General features: G+C 35.4%; 1 protein-coding gene across 2 annotated transcripts; it reads left to right on the forward strand.

The window, feature by feature from the left end:
* Nucleotides 1–280: 280 nt before the first annotated feature.
* LOC129003779 (uncharacterized) lies at nt 281–21652 on the forward strand. 2 transcript variants are annotated; one of them, XM_054432079.1, is made up of 14 exons: nt 281–429; nt 2052–2373; nt 4730–4877; nt 5850–5929; nt 6180–6362; nt 7289–7447; nt 8153–8214; nt 8723–8924; nt 10268–10394; nt 10735–10820; nt 12367–12486; nt 14412–14564; nt 15740–17514; nt 18680–21652. In XM_054432079.1, the coding sequence occupies exons 2-14, from the start codon at nt 2195–2197 to the stop codon at nt 18793–18795; spliced, it is 3390 nt and encodes a 1129-aa protein (XP_054288054.1). In that variant the 5' UTR covers nt 281–429; nt 2052–2194; the 3' UTR covers nt 18796–21652. The 2 variants fall into 2 exon arrangements, with proteins under 2 accessions (XP_054288054.1, XP_054288055.1); XM_054432080.1 differs by lacking the exon at nt 281–429 and adding an exon at nt 744–947.
* The last annotated feature ends 229 nt before the right edge of the window (nt 21653–21881 follow it).

Raw genomic sequence — 21881 nt, forward strand, 5'->3', positions numbered from 1 at the left:
GGTATGGTTTATTAAGGTGTAACTAACATGTATAAACGAAAAAAGTTGAGTTTTAGTAAATTAGGTTCTTATGGAACCGAGGTCACACCAGCTACAATCAAAATGGCCTATCTCAACTATAAAGGAGTGGGCTAACCTAGGCGACGTGTTTTCTAGTTCGTAATGATGTAATAAACATATTTTGAAAGAATAAAGAAAATCGTGCCAAAGGGATAGGCCAGCAACACTAAGGGAGTATGTTTTATCTATGGTAATGGTAATATGGCGTGGTCTGGACTGGACGGGTCCGTACTGAGTTAGGAGTGAGGAGGACTGAGTGAGAAGAGCAAAAAAACTGTTTATACTTGATCTAATGCGGAATGAAATCAAATCAATTCGTTTTGATTTTTGAAACCAAATAATCAGTTCTTATTTAGGCATGTGAGGAAGGTAGGTCGGGTTTTTTTGCGGATTCGTGACTGTATTAAGTGTTTTGAAGTGAGGTTAGATTAGGAAGGTAAAGGTTAGGTTATAATGAACCGACTCATTAATTTATGCAACTTCCAGACTGTTTTTGCACAATTAAATAGTGGATGAAACACAATAAAATAACTTTAGTTAACGATATAAAAAATGCGCAAGCACAACCACAACCCGATGTGGACAATTACTTTTGTTCTCACCGCCTTGTGGGTATTTTGGATTTGTTAAATCGCCGAAGAACGTTTGAACTTCGGCATTTGAGTAAATCGGTTTACCCACAACACGGTCTGGGCATTTCGCTTTGGCCAATGACCGAATAAAATGCTCACTCCGCGACGTGGGTATTTCACATTGTCCACATCGCGAAGTGGGTACAAATTTCGGACATTGTCCGAATTCAGAGTTTGAGTGTAACATATATATATATATCAATTTGGTAGCCCCCTAAGTTATCAAACACTTTAGTTGATGGCCCCAATAGTACGGTAAGTTATCCATAGCTCACAATAAGTCGTTCCAACTTATTAAAAAAGTCTTTCCGACTTTCAACTGAAATCAGTAATGTAGATCATCATAATCTGTCTGGGGCTCAATTTCAATTTTCAATTTCAATTTTGTCATGAGAGCCGAAACCCCCTGACTGCATACCCGGTACCTATCCTTGAGGACATACCCGGGCCCCATGATGTAGGCCGAAGCTTACGCACCAACCTTTGGCACATCATGGGCGGATGACTTAAGGTCATCAACCTCACCGGCTGCCGAAGCAGGCCCTTCGGAAAGAGGGTTGCCCCTCAATCCTAACCAGGGATACCGGCTACTTGTTTAAGCGTCACTCCAGTTGGGTTCCACCAGGTACAAGGCCCTGGAGGGTCATAATGGTCATAATGGAGCGCCCCGACGCATTTAGTGCAAGTGACACACGGGACCTATCTAATCCCTGACAGGCAGAACCCGCCATCATAGCCGAAAGGAAGGGGACCGTCAGCGAGCTGACGGGGGAACCCCAACCTCCCATTTACACCACTACCCGATCGAGGCCTTACCCAGTTGCTGGGAAACCAGAGATAACCAGAGCGATAGATCCCCGGATAACCCTGGCGCTCACATAAACTACTATGATTTTGATTAGGCCTAATAACTGGCGAACACCTTAACTTAAAGGGGATGGAATGTCTAGTGTATCAATAGCCAAAGCTATGATACAGGCCTAGGCCTATTATTGGACGTATGTAATTTTCATTCAATTTAAATATTCATCCAAATATTTCTTTTAATGTAGGCCTATGTCTAGGCCTATTGATTTTCTGATATAATTATGAATCAATTCAAGAAGAAGGCCGCCTGCCACTCTTTAACAGTTTGCCCTGGCGTAGGTCTATATAGGCCTAGGTTAGGTTGGGGCAGATCAGTTTGTGTATGATAATAAAACTTAATTTAAATGGTAGAAATTATGTCTCAGATTGCTGATACTGTTTATTTGTATGTGTTTTAGGCTAAATTTTAGATTGAAATATTTAAATTAATGTATATTTCACTGTACATGCCAACTTATAGTTAACTGGATTAATATTCTGTTATTGTTTCAGGATAATTGTTATGCTCAACCGTTATCAGTCACTAATGCAGAGTATGAGCATGCTTAGTAGGCCTACGATTGTAACCAAGATCATGTAAAAAGATAATAACACAGTACCGTATGCCTAAATAGGTTTAGGTAAATTATTGAACCATGGATCAACAGGAGGCTGACTTAAAACAACTTTTCCCTAATCTCGTTATCTACTTAAGTGCAAAAGAAGATAAGAAGTTGTTTGGGTCATTGTCAGCCAGTTTTAAAGAATTTGGTTATGGCCTTCTCTTAAAAAAGAGAGAGACGTTCTTTGACGAAGTGACAGGCCAAGAAGAGTGGTATGTATGTTTTTATAACTAGGCCTAAGTGTTCTTTTCTTATAGAATAGTAGTAGGTTACCTAAGGTTGTACGTAAGCTGGGGATTCCGTGACTTATTTGGTTTCTTGATAGACTTAGCAATCATGGCAATCATTCCAGACAAAATTGTTATACGCTTAGTCTGCAGGTTTTCTGCAGCAGGGGTATTTTGAGAAACTAATTCTTACCCCATAAACCCCTGATCATGCTGGTTGGCAAGCTCGTTTGAAAGAATGTGGGTTTGCACATACCGTATATAAATTTCAAAATGCAAATTTAATCAAAATTGAATCTTTTTTGCTTGAGTTGATTTTTGTTAACGAACATATTTGTGCATATAAATTTAAAGGGAGCTGGAATTGACAATATACCGCCATCTATGCTTCATCACTGCCGATCTCTCTTAGCTGAACCCCTCACAATGTTGTTCAACGAATCACTTAACAAAGGAATCTTCCCTAGCTCTTTAAAGTTGGGCTTCATCATTCCTTTACATAAAGCAAATGATCCCAGCGACATACGGAACTACCGTCCAATCACTATTCTGCCGGCAATTGGCAAAGTTTTTGAAAGTATCGTGGTAGATAGACTGAATCCTTTTCTATCCAAAATAATCCATCCTTCCCAACATGGTTTTATGAAAGGCAAGTCTACTGTCTCCAACCTCCTGCTCTTTCAAGAATATGTCTTGTCTGCCTTTCGCAAGAACTACCAAGTTGATACAGCCTACATCGATATGGCAAAAGCCTTCGACAAGGTCGACCACACAATTCTTGTGTCTAAGTTGCTGGGCTACGGAGTGGCTGAACCTCTTTTGTCATGGATTTCTAGTTATCTTCAAAAACGCTCTCTTGTCGTGAGGATTGGTTCTACCACTTCCACTCAGTTCTCACCTTCTTCAGGAGTTCCACAAGGTTCTTTGCTGGGACCTTGCCTCTTCAATGTTTTTGTCAATGACCTACTGGACAATTTAACTGTAAAGGCCTTACAATTTGCTGACGACCTGAAGATTTTCACTACTGTGTCTACACCAGAAGACTCTCAAGAAATTCAAAATAGCCTTTCTGAAATTGAGGATTGGTGTGTCAGGAATAACATGTCTGTAAATCCCAGTAAGTGCTCTTGTATAACCTATCACCGCATCAAATCCCCAGTCATGTACGTATACTCCATTTCTGGTACATCCATTCCACGGTCCCAGTGTATAAAAGACCTAGGCGTTATATTTGCCAACGACATGGGATTTTCTGGACATATAGATCACATCAGTAACAAAGCAAACAAGATGCTTGGTTTCATATCAAGATTCTCCAGAGGCATCGACAACCCTTCTGCTCTTCGCTCTCTGTATTGTTCCCTTGTGAGACAGCTCGTGGAATATGCAAGTCCCGTGTGGTCGCCTTACACTGTTGGCAATAGGACGAGACTGGAGGCTCTACAAAGGCGTTTTCTTCGCTTGGTTGGTGTCCGGCTGGGTTTTGCCTATCTTGATGTGCCTGTGGAGGAACTGTCCAGCAATCTGAACTTGTCACCTCTTGCCCTGCGACGTGACGTGGCTGATGTTGTTCTTCTCTGGAAGATAGTGAATGGTCACATGAACTGTCCAGATCTCCTAGCTGAAATCGACCTCAGAGTTCCTACAATCACAAGATCTCGAGATCTGCTGGGTCGAAGATACCACTCAACCAACTTCGACTTCAACAGTCCATTCGCAAGGTTTATTCGCCTGGGAAATCGAGTTGCGTCTGAGTGTGACCTGTTCTTCGATGGACTTCACCAGGTTCGTCGGCAGGCCTCCTCTCTTCTTCTTTCTGGGAAAGACTAGTAGTTAATTATTGTTGTTTGTTAATCTTTATTTTCTGTTGTTGTTATGTTTGAGTAATTATTGTTGTTTGTAATCTTATTTTTTGTTTGTTGTTATGCTTTGGATATTTATGACCTGTTATATCTTTGAAAACTTATATTTATATTATCAAATTTTGTATACCTTTTTTTGTTGTATCGTATTCACCATCATGATTGTCTTTGTAAATTGGCTGCTGCCGTTGGAAATAAAATAAAATAAAATAAAATAAAATAAAATAAAGGCATAGTGTTTTTGTCAACTGGGAATATCAAAAGAAAAAAATCAATTCGGGCCTGGGTCCAGGTCTTTCCATGAGACCTTCCTTTAATGGCTTTTATTCCCTACGTAAGGGATTCACTATAAGAACATTTTCATTACTTTACAATTATTTTTAGTTATGTCTTTGTGTCAATAATTAATGTTTATAGGCCTACACATATTCTTATGAAATATGAAAATTTAATAGTAACTAAACTTTTAACGGTTCTAGTTGGTGTGGTATAATGCAAGGTGGACTACATTCCCCTGAGACTCAGGTCTTACTGTCAGAAGGAACTGGTAGACTGCATTGCGATGCCGAAGAGAAAGCTATTCAACGTTTGTTCGACAAGCTGCTAGACTCGTTTTATGTTATTTGGGTAAGTTTTGCTGGATCGTGGGATGCGGTGGCTCGTAACAAGGAATTAGTTACCAATGTCACATGTGAATCAAATTTTAGCTGACTGTTACGCCATAACAGCAGTTTGAGTATTCTAAATGGGATTTCTAGTAATTTTCGGACATAATCCTCCAGATGACATCATTCTATGGAAATTTCTACCATGAATCACCATTGACTCACAAAATTTTACATTTTGGTTTACAGTATAGACACTGCTAATTCGGCACCTTCGAGACTTTGGCAGTACCAATTTATTGAAAATGCTGTATTACCAATTGTCCTCTCAAAACAGCTGTTATTGCAAGACTAATACAATTTTTCTAGCATCTGTTGATCGACCAAGTGTCTGTCTTGACTTTTTCTCGACTCCACCGATAAGTCTTAACTGTGCCAAACTTGCTAACACGGCTTAAAACTAAATTGACAAATATTTGTAGCCTTTTAGACAAAATCGGATAATTGAAAGTGACGGATCTTCGGATGCTTGGTTAGCGGGCTTTTACTGTACCTAATCTTTCTCACTAACAGGAACGCCTGCGTGGGTGCGTTTGACACATATAGTGAGTCTTGACATAGTGATCGTGTAAATAAGTACTAGACAATTATTTCAGTTCCATTGTGTTTATATAATTTTCATAGTGATCTGGTGTGGATACTGACACAAGTATTTTATCTAAAGTGTTGCTCAATGCACTAACTACCTTTTTTTAAATCTCTAGACAAGAAACATTGCTTGCTGTATGAAAATGTGAATATTTTGTAGGTTTGGTGTACATCACCATTATTCCTGTGATGTCTTAGTCTGAACATTTTTACACTAACAATTCTCCTTTAAGTAGCCTATTTACGACTTCAATTTAAGTTTTAGTTTTAGTTTTAGTTTTTGGAACAGTTAATCAAATAAGTTCATAACCACCTCTCTAAAAGTATGTATTGGGTTTTATTTCAGAATAATCCAGAGTATATAAACAAGAACCAAGTTCCGGACTGTGCTCTCAATCCGGATCCTAACCTTAAACATATTTATCGGTATGTATTTATTTAAGACGAATAGGTTTTAATGGTAATGGTAAAATGTGAATCTGATTTAGGCTAACAATTGTAATTGTGTGTTATTCTTGGTTAACACCCTTTAATACAAAATATCTATTAAAATGTTCATTGTATTAGTGGACGCAGTGTTTAACATTGACCGTTTCACTTTTGTAAACACCTTTGTTATGCAATATTAATATTGTTTATCCACTGCAAAAAATAATAAGTTATTTTCGTGTTTTAGTACAGTTTACTTGAAAAAGAATTCTGAGGGAACTGAGTTCCCCAAGCCAGTGACAGGACCGGTTGACTATGTTGAAAACTACAACAAACTGATGAGTTACATCCAATATCACATCAAGAACGGAACCAAAGCGGATCTTTTTGTTCTGAACATCGTGAAAGATGACAGAGCTGCTATCAGAAAGTAAGTAGGCTACTTTTTTAGTTCAAGAGAAATAATATCTAGAAAATTGTAATTTTAAATAGGCTAATTGGTAGTAGTTTGTTGGTAAAAGGTTAAGTAAACCTATTCTTTGACTGGTGGCATTGAATTTTGCTAAATATATATGAATTTGAAGGAATGGCGTTTTTCGCCTCTGGGGACATCAAACGGGGGAAAGATCGGTTCTGAGCCTAGGTCTCACCATGAGACCTAGGTTTTATGGTTTATTCTATAAAAGGGAAAATTGCTGAAATTAAGTCAACTGAACTTTTTTGTGGTTAAGTGCAAATTTTTTTCTCTGTTTTTCATCTACTCTTATAATAATTCAGTTTTACAAATCTTTGTACAACTAAATCTACAGTTCTACTGGACCGATTGTATTATTAATGGCTCATTGGAATGCTCACTTTCTGTAGATTTGCAAATTACTATGAAAGTTAGTTTATGTTAGTATTTATAGTGAAAAATAAACATGTTTTCCATAAGGAACACATTTAAAATGGGGGTTTTCATATTTTTTATTTGCAACTTTTGGCTGCCTTTATTCAATATTTTCAAGAAACGAATGTAGGACATTTTATTCCCTTTTAGAATATTAACTTCCACTTTGGTCGATTTCCTCACCATTTAAAAGCTATTACATTTGCAATAAAGCTAAGCAACCCCAAAATTAATAGTTGTGAGATAGTACTGAATTAGTTATGTTTTTGTTTAACTTTGTACAGCTAAATCTACAGTTCTACTGGATCGATTTTATTCTAATAGGTCAATGGAAGGCTTTATCTGTGTGGATTTGCAAATAATTAAATGAAGTTTGATTTTTTCTAGAGACTATTGTATTTAACCACAATGAGCCCTGTTTTCCATAGAGTATTGTAATGTATTTTAACTGACATGTTGTGTTGTAGAGTGTGTCAGAAGAAAGGAATGACACTCACCCCTCTAGTGGGCTGCTCCAACAAGGCAGTGAAGTTACATTATGTAACACCAACGAACGCTTTACTACGGGGTCTCTTGAATGACGGTGGCCAGAACATCAAATGTCGTCTGGTCGGACCACGAGACAAGTAAATACTTAATAAGTTGATTCAAAATACCTTTACTATTGTCATTGTAGTTTCCGATTATTTTAGTTTTAAAGCCTCGAATGTATTGTTACTTGAATACTTCGTCTCTGACCGGAATCCCGGTGTGTCACTCATTATCTAATGGTGAATCATTCACTTAGTCATTTCCTCTGTTAAACATTTGTAGAGGTTGTACAGCGTTTAGTGCCTTGTTTTATATTTAAAATGGGTTAACCATCCTGCATATAAGATGAGGCAGTGAAATGGCACGATAAAAAAAATCACAAATAATTAATTTATTTAGAAGTTACGTTTAGTTGTTTTAACATAAATATTAAGTAGCCTACATGATTGTAAATTAATGGTTTAACCAAAAAATAATTATTTTTTGTATAAAATGCCAGACTGTAAAGACACTTAAAAAACATGGATAGTAATTTTTAGTTTAATACTCAGCGTGCTTTCATCTTGAGATCATTCTACCCATGCCATCAATCAAGGAAAGCTATCCTGCATTGGGCAAATAACAGTAGGGTTCCGTAGCCCCTGATAGGCTGACAAAGTATTCTCCATTTAATTCACACTCAAAGCATTAGTTTCTGACCTACTGTACTTAATATATGAGGAATTTATCAATTGAAATCTCAGAAAAAAATAAGTATTTAACATGGAGTATTTTTCTGACCTTCTATCCATTTGTTTCAGATATGCTGATAATTTTGAAGTAATGCAAAAGGTAGCTGTTATACCCAAAGCCATTGCAACAGGTACGATTCGTGTTTGGAGTTGATATAACTTGTTTTAAACATTAGACCAATTCCACTTGAACAAAAATATTATATTTTTATTTTTGTACCTTGATGAGATGCTATAATTGCCAAGGAACGACAATTTCTTGTATTGACTCATCTATGGTTTTGATTTTGAATAACCTTGTAAAAGTAAAAAAAGACTAGGTATTATCAAATTAGCTATTTTAAATTCAATTAGTCATAAGAAATAAAAAATAAAGAAACAACAAAATTCAGTACTCATTGCAAAAAGACACTGACATTAAAATTGAGATCTCAACTATTTCCTAAGATATACCAACAATTTTACCATTCGTCTGTAAAGATTTTAGTATTTAAATTGACAATTATGAGGTATTTACGTTGAATTTTTAAAAGATCTATTTTACTTAAGCTTATAATCCTAGATGGGAGGAACTTTTGTTTGGTAACCAAACTAACTTTCATCAGCTAATTTTATTGCATGAAATGTACATGTTTGTAGGTACCTTAAATGAAGACTCAACCGCAGATGAAGGTGATATCGTGATTAGCCCTTGGATTGCTGATAACTTTATTCTCATGGATTATTTCACGGAATGGAACGAGCTGGTGAACAAGAGAGAAATACTCTTCTGTTCGGTGAGGGATAACCCTGACACGGAGGAGTTTATAATAGAGAAGAAGAGAAACCATGTCGGATTGATGTAGGTGAACTCTCCCTCTTGCCTACGGGCTTTTGACAGACTTTTAACTAGTTTTTCTGTCCGTGCCCTGCCACGGGGAGAGAACACAGAGAAGATATGTTGGTTCTCACCTCGTCCAATGAAAACTGCTGCATTATTAGGCGTTCTAGAAGTAAATTATCATCAATTAAATCAATGTCCATGTCACAAGAGTACTCTACAGATGAAAAATTTTTTAAGTTGAAATAAAAACTATTCTTTCGCTCAATTGTGATTTTGAGGATCACGCTTATGTATTAAACACGTTTGCTACTATAGTTGACACCAGACTTTTAGTCACTACCCTAACCTGCAGGCCAGATTTCCTGTTTGGGAAACAAACCCAAAGACCAATCTTTTCTATTAGTTTTTCTGATCACTTAGAGTGTAAATAATATTTATTTAGTCAACTATAGTTGACATCAGTCTATTTCTTACTTCATAGTATGTATCAATGTCTTTTTCTAAGACACAAAAAAGTTTATAACAAACACACATTAAATCTTTTGAAAAGGTCTGGGTCAACTAACACAACCTGTAGAAATTTGTGTGCAAGAGAAAACTTCCCATTGTACGGGAAAAAATCACCATGCAAACCACAGTAACAGCATATTTAGCGGTTATTCCATTAGACCTACAACTAACAAACAAAATAAATGATCAAATTAACCGTACATTTGTGACAAGCCATAGAGTGTATTAATTTTGGCGTCAACAATAGTTGATGTCAGTCCAGTTAGCTCAGACCACGCGTCAACCATACTTAACACTGGCTTGTGGTGGAGGAATATTATTTTTGAACATGTCTATAGCGAAAGTGTTAATAGACATTTTTGATCCATCACAAAAAAGCGTTGTATATTTATGGTTTGGCTATCATTAACAGTTATGCTAATAGGTTAAAAGCTTGAAGTATGACCAAAATTTGAACGTTTTGTTTACTTCATGCTTAAAGTAGGTTTGTTTCATGATTAAAGAACGAGAAACTAAAAAAAATAAGTTCATTGTATCTTGTAGTATAACTTAAGGCTGAGATGGGTAGAATAAACAATTGGTGATTGGAATAGAGAATGACAGATTATCTGATGTGTACCAAAGGGGGGGGGGGCGGGGGTAAATATCAAGACCCTGAATTACATTGGAAATTATTGCCCTTTTATGGATCCTTTTGGAGGATTGTCCAGTTTTAATAGCACCATTGAACAGTAGATTTTAAGGATGGATCTCGTGTACTATTTATTTTTAACCTGCAGAAGAAGCTATTTTCATTAGCGTACTTTTGATTGTGCAAGCCTACTTTCTAATACATGACTTTTGTTTTTCAGTTTTTTTGAAGCAATGATTGACAGAAATGTCGTTGGCAGAAGTAGAGGCTTTGGACAAAGAGCAGGAAAGATGAAAGCAGTTGAAAATGCAATTGTGAACCTAAGTAAATGCTGTTATTCAATTAAGGTGATTTTACTATTTGTTAACTTCAACCATGTTACTATCAGTGGTTTGTTAGCTTATGAACCTGATTTTGGATACTGAATGAAGGACTGTAAATCTGGGTATTTTTCGTTAAGAAAACGTGACTTGTTTTGAGTCTAACTTTTGATTACAACAAAGTTTCAGTAGGATGATAGCAATGTCTTGGTTTCAAAAGTTATTAGTCAAATTGTTAAGACAGAATAGCATCTAATTGGGGAGTTCTACTGTAAAATGTGTGGCCTGGGACCCGTTAAAAGGAGATAGTTGTAGTATTGTATATTTGTATTTTAGTTTTTTACTTAAATGAAATTGTAATTTCCAGGCAAAGAAATCTTATTTTGGTACAACACGAGAAACACCTGATTTTCTTCTAAACCCAAACGCCAAACGCCAGACCAATCTTTACAGGTTAGTGTTTTTTTTGGTTATTTATAGAAATTTGTTGATATACCAAAATGTATCGATTCCCGATACCTATACCATTTATTTTTATACAAATTTTTCTCTACAGATTGGTTAAACTAAATAGACCAATTCATGTCTTTACAAAAAATTTGAGGTTTAATGGAGTGTTTTCAAAGTTACTAAAATAATATTAATGTAACAATGAAAAACTCAGCCAAAGCCAATTCAAATCCCAATCCTTCTAAACGTATTAAATAAATAATAAATACCACATAAAAGGTAAAAAGGCAAACAAATAAAAAATAAATTTTACTTTAACTAGAGATGATACAACCTAAGATTTTTGATCAAGCAGAGCTCAAGGTAATGTTGTGATCATTTCCCATGATCATGGAGACTTCTTCATCGTTGTCCTTGATCGCTGCAAAATCCTAAATATCTTTCTTAGTCGCAGAAACATTATCACTGCCTTCCGTGATCCTAAATAAACTCTAAAAATAAAATAAAAGGTAAAATAAAGGGTAAGATAAAGGGTAAAATAAAATAAAAATAAAATCCTAAATATCGCTCTTTGGTAATAATAATATCACGATCATTTTCCGCCTAATCCTGATCATCTCCCGTGCTCATGTCCCACGGACACACATATTTATTTTTTTATTTCTCAACGGTTTACACCAGCTTACAAAATGATTGAAATATTAACAAGATTGCTAACTATTCATACAAAAGTGGTAACAGCAGGAACGTAATAAAAGAATAACAAGTAATAAATTAGTACTATATCAATACCCGATCTTCACAGACTTGTCGAGTATCAATATCGATATTGATTCTTGACAACTGATTCTCAATACTGATATCAATGTCTAGTTAATGGATCGACACTTCCTTAGTTACACCTTGTTCACATGAGGACAATAGACGCCACGTTGAGCGCACGTTAGCAAAATGTGAAACCGTATACATGACAGTGGTAGACGCGAGGTGTTATTTGAACTACTGACTATGGAACTAGAAGCAAGCGTGGCATTTAAAGTGAAAACTTTAAGCACTGTGTTTTGGTGACGTTGGTTCAAAGCACACCAAGGTAGACTATTTGGCTAATGTGCGTTTTACAAACGCTGCGACTAACGCCCTCGTGTGAACCAGCTGTTAAATGTATTTCAACATTGAATTTGCATGTGATTAGTTAAAATTAAAGGAAGGCAGTGATTTTAAGTAAGCAGCAACACCTAAAGACTGAAAGTAAATGAATGCCTTGAGGCAAATTTTTTTAGCTGGGTGAGAATCGAGTGGCCAGGTGGTTTGAAGTCTATCTATCTTGAAGAATTCTCTAATAAGAACTTTCCCTATTGGAGAACTACTCCCACTCAAAGCTTACCATGATAATTATTATTAATTACTGTTCTTTGATGAAGGCTATTGTATTTATGAATGTTGAATTTTGTCTTTTGAAAATGTTGATGACTGATCATTAAACTACAGCTACAACATAGCAATAGGCTGCAATTTATATTTTTATATTTATGGAAGCATTTTTATTTAGGATTGCAGGCAAACAATTCGGAACACCTCTCCACATTATAAAAAACTTCAAAAAGTCTTGTCACGAAGATCTGTATTTTAGTGATGAATACACCGGAGAAGAAAGGAAGCAAATTTCTGAGTGAGTAATGCTGAGTGAGTAAGCTGAGTGGTTAATTCTAGGTCGTTTGTTGTTTAACAAATATTGTTTTCAAGGATTTAAGTTGTGAACATCATGTTGTTAGTTTTTGTTGATGTAAAGTACAAAAGATCTAAAAATTCACAAATTTTAGAGGCTGAGATAAATTATGAGATAGATTGATTATGAAGTTGTTTTAAAATTGAACTAATATCTCGATAAATGAGTTTGTTTAGCAAATTCATTACTTACTTAGCCTAACATGTGGAGAAGCATAATGTTGACACCTAACAATATGGATAATAAATTCAACTGTTGTAGTTTGCTTGTCTATGAACACATTTTGATCAAATTTTAGCAAATTTGTTTATTCCATACTAAGCTATCAACATTTGAATAAAAAAACTAGGGATGGTCAAGTCTCGAAATTTCGGGAAATGTTCGGGAAATTTTCAATCTCGTTACACGAGACGAGATTACTTTTTGGCCGAGATTTTTATCGAGACGAGAATAAAAAAAAAAAAAAAAAATTAAAAACGCCTGCAGAAAGTCAATGCAATACCCGCAATACAGGAGCTTGTTGTAGTTGCGTTTCCTTTTCGAAGGCGTTCTTATTTAATTAATTCTTTTAATGTAAATATTACTTTAACTCTTTTAATGTAAATATTACTTTCATTATTTTAATAATATTACTTTAATAACATTTGAGAAGTTTTGTTAAGTGTAAGCAGTGTGAGGAATGTTTTATTACTATAAAAAAAGTCAAAACAAGTAACTATTTTATAAAAATTAATATTGCTTTTATTTTATGATTTATTTTATTTTAGGATAAGTTGAACTCTATCCTAACTGATATCACCATGTTTCCTAATCGTAGGCATTTTTAATAAGTTAGGCGTGATTAATAAAAAAATGTTATGCTGATGTTATTTAATGAAAGATTGTAAATATTCTTGCCTATTATCATTATTTTAGTATTTAAACAGTCATCTAACAATGTTACAAAATCAGGTAAAAATTTCGAACGTGCATTTCCCGTTGTGTATGAGAAGAGAAATCTCGTCTCGATCTCGTCTCGAAATTTTATGAGAAATAAAAAATCTCGTCTCGTCTCGTCTCGAACTAAAAATCCAATCTCGTCCATCCCTAAAAAAAACACAACTTATTATCTTCTCTGTAGCAGCAAACCTAATTACTTGGTAAACTAATGGTAGTAGGGAATAAGTAGGACATTTTCATTGAGATATTTTAGTGAGATATATCAGCTAGTGGCAATTCACTTGGTCTGCAGGTTTGCTTCTGCGGGGGTATTTTTAAATATGTTTGTCAAAGATTTTGGGAATCCATCGGTCTAGCTACCATATAAGGTTCATCGCCATCTTTAAATTGATTGCAATTGCCTTGGCCAATCTCTTCCATCTTCTACAGACTTTTACTAATATGTGCCAGGCTCCGATTTGACACAATTATCAAATATTTACGTTCAAGATGTGCCTCCGTTAACACAGAAGCTGGTATAATCAGGACTCTAGTGCACTTTAAATGTTCAAATTCAAATGCTCACATAATTTAGCACACATAGTTTATAATTTATAGTGATGGACTAAAAAAAATGTAACGCCAGATTAATATGAGGAGGGAGGAAAAAACTATCGATGCTAAGAATGAGATTAAGGGTGATGGAAGCGATGCACAAGGTAGTTACCAATGTTTATAGTGTTGTACTGGATTTTTGTCCTTCTGGGGTTTGTTCAATTGGGTCCCTTTCTGTCACATCAACTGGCTTACCTATCAAGAAGGCTGCACATTAACACTTATCTGGTTTTTTATAAACATCTCACTTGTTTTGGCAACAACAAAATAAAATATGTAGTATCTTTGCATTTTCACATATTTTTAGCTCACATAGGCTATGTTTTCATTTTTAGCATGGCAAAGCAGATGGGTTTGTTCATCAGATGGATTGGAACGAGTCATATTCTGTGTGTCTACAAAAAGAGAAAACCCAAAGACATACTTGAGGAGCTCTTAATCAATGCTAAGATTAATGAGAAATATAAACTCATCAGACCACCATCAAAGTATGTATAGCTTAGCGTTATACTCAAAACGTTTTTATTGAATTTTCAGTTATAAAATTAGCATATTTTGTGGCCATTCTGAGGGTCACAATGTTTGCTGAACCCGGATTGTTACTGTTTCAATAATGATTACAGTAGACTCCTTCTTATCCGGACTACATTCGGCGGAAATGAAATCTCTTTAACCAGACAATTTTTATCAGCACATTGATTTAACCGGACTAGATCGGCAGGAAGTGGGCAGTACTGAAACTACTGTTCTCGTGGGAAAGATTTGAGACCAGTTATCACGTGTCTAAATACAATGCTCTCCTAAATTTAAGTCGAATATCACAGTAAACAGTCCATTTTAACATGTTTTTGGGGACGTCGGTTTAGCCGGAAAATCGTTATCCCGACTGGCCTTGGTCCCAAGGAGTCCGGATAAGAGGGAGTCTACAGTACTACCAAACGTTTTTTTCACTTTTTGAAATTTTGATTTTTAATGGCGACTTTCCAATAAAAACCCATAAAATACTGAAAAAACCAAACCATCTAAAAAATAGCCTGAGCCACTTTAATTCAAATTTATTATGTTATAGCCCTTTAAATTCTGAACAAAGTGGTAAAAACTCAATTCTTGTAAAAATTACTGTTAAAAATTTTTGTAACTTATGTTATTTTCCCCATAACAATACCATAAAGTAAAAGAAAATCGGATTTGAGGAAAAAACCGATTTTGATTCAAATTTAGTATGTTATGGTTCCTTGAATTCTGAATAAAATGGTACAATTACCATTCCCGTAAAAAATACGGGTTAAAAGTTATTATAACTGATGTTATATTCCATTTACTAAACTATACAATTTAAAAAACTGGATTTGTTAAAAAAACCCGGGATTCATTCAAATTAGTATGTTCCTGTAAAAATTATTTCTCAAAAGTTATTGTTACTTATGTTATTTTCCCATAAAAAACACATAAAATGTATAACTCCCACCACTCACCCATATTAAAGGATTGCTGATACCGTTTTTTTAATGTGGGTTTTTAAAATCTTTTTTTATTTTTTTATCTTTTTTTTAGTATTAGTATTTTAGTTTTTTTAATCTTAGCATTTTAAATTTTATTTTAAGTTGCCTCATTTTTGTTAGTACAAATAACACCAATAATAATGGAAATAATATTTTTCCAGATCCTGTAATGGAATTAAAACTACAAACATGGGTAGGCCTATCGAGGAAATGCCTCAGAGGCCACAAGAAATGTCCCAAAGTTCACCAGAATTTTCCCAGAGGCCACAAGAAGTGCACCAAAGTTCACATGAATTTTCCCAAAGGCCACAAGAAGTGCCCCAAACTTCACAAGAATTTTCCCAGGGGCCACAAGAAATGTCCCAAAGACCACATGCATTTTCTCAGAGGCAAGGACAAGGAATGCCCCAAAGACCACAAGGAATGCCCCCAAGACCACATGCATTTTCTCAGAGGCCACAAGGAACGCCCCAAAGGCCACATGCATTTTCTCAGAGGCCACGAGGAATGCCCCAAAGGCCTCATGCATTTTCTCAGAGGCCACAAGGAATGCCCCAAAGGCCACATGCATTTTCTCAGAGGCCACGAGAAATGCCCCAAAGGCCACATGCATTTCCTCAGAGACCACAAGGAATGCCCCAAAGACCACATGAATTTTCTCAGATGCCACAAGGAATGTCCCAAAGCCAATTCTACAATCCACAAGCCAACAGCGGTCAAAATTCTCTCTTTCTTGCAAAAACAGAGACAAAAGTCTCAAATCAACAAACTCCAGGCAGTGATCTAGGAAGTGTGTCAGAGTCACTTGGAAGTGACAACGAACCAAGTTGGGTTATGAAGTTTATAGAGTCGGCGCCACCAGACCCTCCCAAAAAGCCCCAAAACAAATGTGTCACCTTAACAAATCCTCAAAGAAAAAGAGATGACGTGTATAACAGATTTCATTTTTTTGCACCCAAACCAAAAGTTGTTTATACACCAAAATCTAATCTCCAGGAAATTCAACCGGAGCCAAAAGAACCACTGGAAACACATATTGACGATGAAGATCCAGACCAGAAGCTCAGCTTGAGTGAGCGTTTATCAAAAGTGTTGCAAGGTGGTCAGCAAAACGTAACAACTTCAAATACAACCATTAAGAGGGAGCATGATCAGGGAATTAGTGATGAAGAGGGCGGCGAACCTTCAGCAAAATATAACAAGCCATCTCTAGATAATCGTGGCTTTAGTTTTTCTGGTGACCAGAGAAGACTCACTGAGAATCCAAGAGATTTTCAAAGCAATAGTTCTTGTGGAAGGATGAACTCGAGCATGAATAGAGAAACACCAAACAGTTTTTCTGATGACCAAAGAAGATATTCTGGGGATTTTCAACATAGTAATTCTAATGAAACAATGAATTCAATCATAAAAAGTGAAACTTCAAACAGTGTTTCTGAGGGTCAGAGAACTTTATCAAGGGAAACTCCTGGTACTAGTAACGTCAACTTTAAATCCGAGGGACGATCTAGTACTGATGATTACAATAGATCTTATGAAGACTCTTACGTCAAAGATGAGTATGACTCCCAACATAGTTCATACTCGAGATTTGGCGCTCACGATACTTCACAGTATAGAAATCCTTATGATGGTCCAAGAGTCAAGCCAGACGTTGATGGTGGTGACTTATTTTACAGGAGACAAGATTCTAGAGACGGAGATTCTGGTGTTCACAACACTGCACAGCATAACGCTGATGAAGTTCGGGCGGCAAATATTGAAAAAGATTCTGACAATCTGTTCTACAGAAGGCCACAATTAAATGATAATGTAAATCAAAATCAACTTTGGGATAATAATACTAAGCAGCAATATGACCAAATACCAAAACCATCGACTGGTCCCAAAGATTTGACAAGTCTCTTTGACATACCTGAAGACAGAAGATCTCAAGGTAATTTATATTGTATTTTATGGGGGGGGGGAGGGGTTAGGTTCCCGGCACATCACTAAAGCTTATTGTGCATGCCCTACTTGCCATTAACTAGATAAGCCTATATGGTAAGCAGGCCTAATAAATAGATAAATGGATTTTTATTCTTACTTACTTACTGCCGTGGCTCCACAAATCTCAGTTGATTCTTCGCCTCAAGTACCAGCCTCTTCCACCCTTCTCTGTCTTCTGCCAAGTTGACACTTGCACCCATTGTCCTGATGTCGTTCAATACTTGGTCAGTCCATCTCAATTTCGGCCTTCCCAATGGACGTTTACCTCCAGGTGTGGCTCTCCAAACTTCATACAGTCTTGTTCCTTTCTCTCTTCTTAGCACATGCCCTATCCAACTTAACCTTCTTCCTTTAACTATTGCAACAATATCTGGGTCAGTGTATAGTGATCTTAACTCTCTATTTTTCCTTATTCTCCACATTTGTCCCTCCTGTACTGGACCAAATATTTTTCTTAGTACTTTATTTTCAAACACCATGAGTCGGTTTTCATTTTTCTTGGACAATACCCATGTTTCACTACCATATAACAGAATAGGTTGAATTATTGTCTTATATAACTGTATTTTGGTTCTGTGAGATAATACTTTAGATGAGATCAACTTCTTGCAGGCTCCCCAACACTTATTGGCATTTGATAACTTAGTTAGTATGTCTTCGTCTTCTGAGTTTCTACTATTTACAGTTACTCTTAGAAGTAACTATTTTTATTCTACAAGAGTTATTTTTCTCTATGAATATTCAAGATTCACACATTTTCTGAGTAATTAACTTACATTATACACTTGTTTGTAAGCAAACACAACAGTGTAGCATTTTATCATGACCAGTTACCTTTCTAATCTACATTGTTAATTGTTAAGTAATCCTAGGATATGCATTTCTTCACTCTACTCTATACCTATAAAGGCCTGGGTTATTCAGAGTAATCATGTAAGTTAAATGACTGATTGGGAGAGTCTAATTCAAAGAGCTACTACTTTAAATAAACATAAATTAACATCACACCCTTAGATTTACAATGATCAATTCACTGACTGGGTCACAAACTCATTAATTATCAGTTGAGTCACTGATTCACCTTATAATGAAGTTTAATTGTTTATTTACAGAGTTCAGACCCGTTTCTCCACCGAAATTTAATCGATACAGAATGAATCGCAGGTCCAAAGGACACAACTTTACCAAACTGGCGAAATACGGAAATAATCGAGGAAGGCCTTACTGAACGCTTGGAGATTGCAAAACAAATCACTTAAATATAATAGGAGTTGTATTTATTTCAAGATTTTTTATTTATAATTTAATGTACATTGTATATATTTGTTTAGCATTCAAACTGATTGTTTTTACAGTAGTTTTCACTGAGAGAATACTATTATGTCTTTGTTGTTTTTACTTTATAGTATAATAGGATAGGTCTGAGTGTACAAAGTTTTAGAAAATAGGTTGTATAGGTAGAAACTAGAAAGTAAAACAAAAATTGTTATACAGTTGAGGAAATACATATAAAATATGTACAAGTTCTGTGAGATGGTAAAATCAGTATTTTGGCCTATTTAATTGGTCGGGTGTAAATGCGCCTTTTTACTTGACTATAGTAAAACGCAGGTAAGATTGAGGCAGAACCAGTCGACTGTGACTGAACTAATGGTCTTATCCCTTGAGTCAATTGTGCATGGCATGGGGTGGCTGAGGCAGATGGTGGGTTGGTCAGCGAGTCATATTTCTGGCTCTACTATCTCTGTGTAATATTTTTTAGTTGAAGAAATTATAAAAACCCGATGGTATAGACAAATGTACTTAAATTTCTTCATTTTGATACCAAATTTTAAGTGAATCTGTGAATCTTTACAGAGTGATAACATTAGGTATTAGCATATAGAAATGATACTCCCTTAGTAGATTTCTCATCCTTAGGGATCAGCTGAAGACAATTTCACTGCTTGTTCCGCCACTAGGATCGTGTTTTTGTTTACAATTTGTTTATTGTTATTTCTTTACTTATTTAAAACCTCTTTTTCCCAATGTTCAATTATAAACAATATCTCATCTTCCCATTACATAACCAAACAGTAAAGCACAATTCATAAAATTAGCCCATCATAAAAATAATATCAACAACATTTCATAGACACTAGTGCCCAGTGTCATCAACAAGATTGAGCTTCAAATTTTACAATGGAATGAGAAGTCTACTTGTGTTGGTTAGTCTATGGTATTGGTATGATAAAGCATCAGAGAATAACAAGTTAAAATTCACCGATTTACCTCAAATTTGGTATCGCAATGAACAGGAGATCTACCTGAGCAGCTCTAAGTGTGCACAATAGAAAAAAAAACAAAATACAATAGAACAATAGAAAACACACAATACAATAGAAAAGGGTTAAGACTAATGGGGTTTGACTGGTTTCTCTCCACTCTGACCTGCATTTTACTTTAGGGCCATAGGTTGCTTTGCTACCCTCTACTGTTAATAGGAATTTCTTTATTTTTTTTTTGCCTAGCAGTGATGGTCTTAACCCTTTCCGCTCAGTTCGTCATGGCCGCACAAACTCTAATGTCGGGCCGGGCCCGCCCATTAATATGACAACGTAGGCCTATTATGCTTGTATTTTGATTTTTGAAATTTTATATTTTTTATTTTTTGTAAGTAAGTTATTTAGTAAAAGATTACCAGCCTTCTATAAATCAAGACAATATATTTATTTTTTTTGTAAACAAATGAAATATGAAAATTTGGCTCAAATTAAATGGAGCTGGTGAGAAAATATGCCTCCCGTAATTGGAGAGGAAAGGGTTAAAGATATAATTGAGCGGAGCGAAGCTCTTGTACTACACTCCTGCTTTTGTTTTACAAATACTCCTCCTGAAAGACTGAAGCGATCTGCAGAAATTTAACATTGGCCTTTAGGGTTAATTGGTCACCATGACATTTTTTGCGAGATAAATAGAAAGGTAAATAAGAATTGCAACATGTGTTAGTCAACGGATCATCTAAAATAGCACATTACAAATACCGTACAGAGAAAAAGGGAAGAAAAATTGAATTAATAGCATGGAGCATATTTTACTACAAAATGAATAACCAATAATTAGGGTCGCCGAAATTAGGCTGATGCACCATTGACTTTAAATACTCTAAATAGCCATTCCATTTATGTGAACCAAATATAGGCCTACCATTGAGTTTGGATACTGCAAGTAGTCTTTCCATTTTTGTGCACTAGATGTACCATTAATGCAGACTTTGAATAGGTACTGCAAATGTAAATTCCGTTAATGTGAAGAAAAAAAAACTATTTAGTTTGGATATTGCAAGTATACATTCCCTTGGCGTAAACCAGTAATTATCAGTCCAGAAGAATTGTCTGGAGACTGCAAGTAGACAATTGCGGTAATTTACATAATCCAAATAAATGTGCCATTGACTTTGGTTCCTGCAAGTAGAAAATTCATTTACGTGAACCAGACTTGTAATTGACATTGGATACTGCAAGTCTATATCTCATTTTTTGGAAACAGATGTAGCATTGACTTTAGAAAAGTATTGGATTAATTTAGCTCCCCGCTCAATATTGCAAGCAGACGATTGCATTGTAAACTATTATTGAATAAACTGCTTTAAAGAATCAAGTGCTTTGATTAAAATGAACAATAATTGAATTGTTTTACTTTTTTGGAAAGTGATAAGAGTTGAGCTATCTTAACTAAGAAAATTAAATTTCAGGGTGTTAGAGTAGATACACAATATACCATCGGTATTTATCTTGCCGCAATGTCCTTCAATAGTACATTTTACAATAGGACACAAATGTGACGATTTTTACTCAGAAGTACAATTTTGTATAAGGTTTACATGTGAAGTGCTATGGGCCTGAGAGATTAATGTACCCTCTCCACATTCTTTGTGGGAGATTTTTTCTCTTCCTTCCTTCTCCCCCCTCCCCCCTCTCACAAACCGTAAAACCTCTTGGGGCCCTGTTTTGTAAGATTAAATGTTTGTGTGATGTGATATAAATATTATAACTTTAAGTCAACATAAAGTTATAGCTAAATTATTAAAATTAATTTGTAATTAATGTTGTCTAATATTTATTAACCCATAAAACACGAAAGCTATCACAATATGTGACAGGGATTTATTTATTAGCCGAGAATACTCATAATATGTGACAGCTATTTATTTATTAACCGAGAATACTCATAATATGTGACAGGGATTTATTTATTAGTCAAGAATATAATATAATAATAGAATATAACAGGGCATAAGACCTTGTGAAAAAAGGTATTGAAATATTAAAAACA

This window comes from Macrosteles quadrilineatus, unplaced genomic scaffold (genome assembly GCF_028750875.1).
Source record: "Macrosteles quadrilineatus isolate MER2022 unplaced genomic scaffold, UCM_ALF_1.0 Scaffold_9__3_contigs__length_116548681, whole genome shotgun sequence".
Classification (NCBI taxonomy): domain Eukaryota; kingdom Metazoa; phylum Arthropoda; class Insecta; order Hemiptera; family Cicadellidae; genus Macrosteles; species Macrosteles quadrilineatus.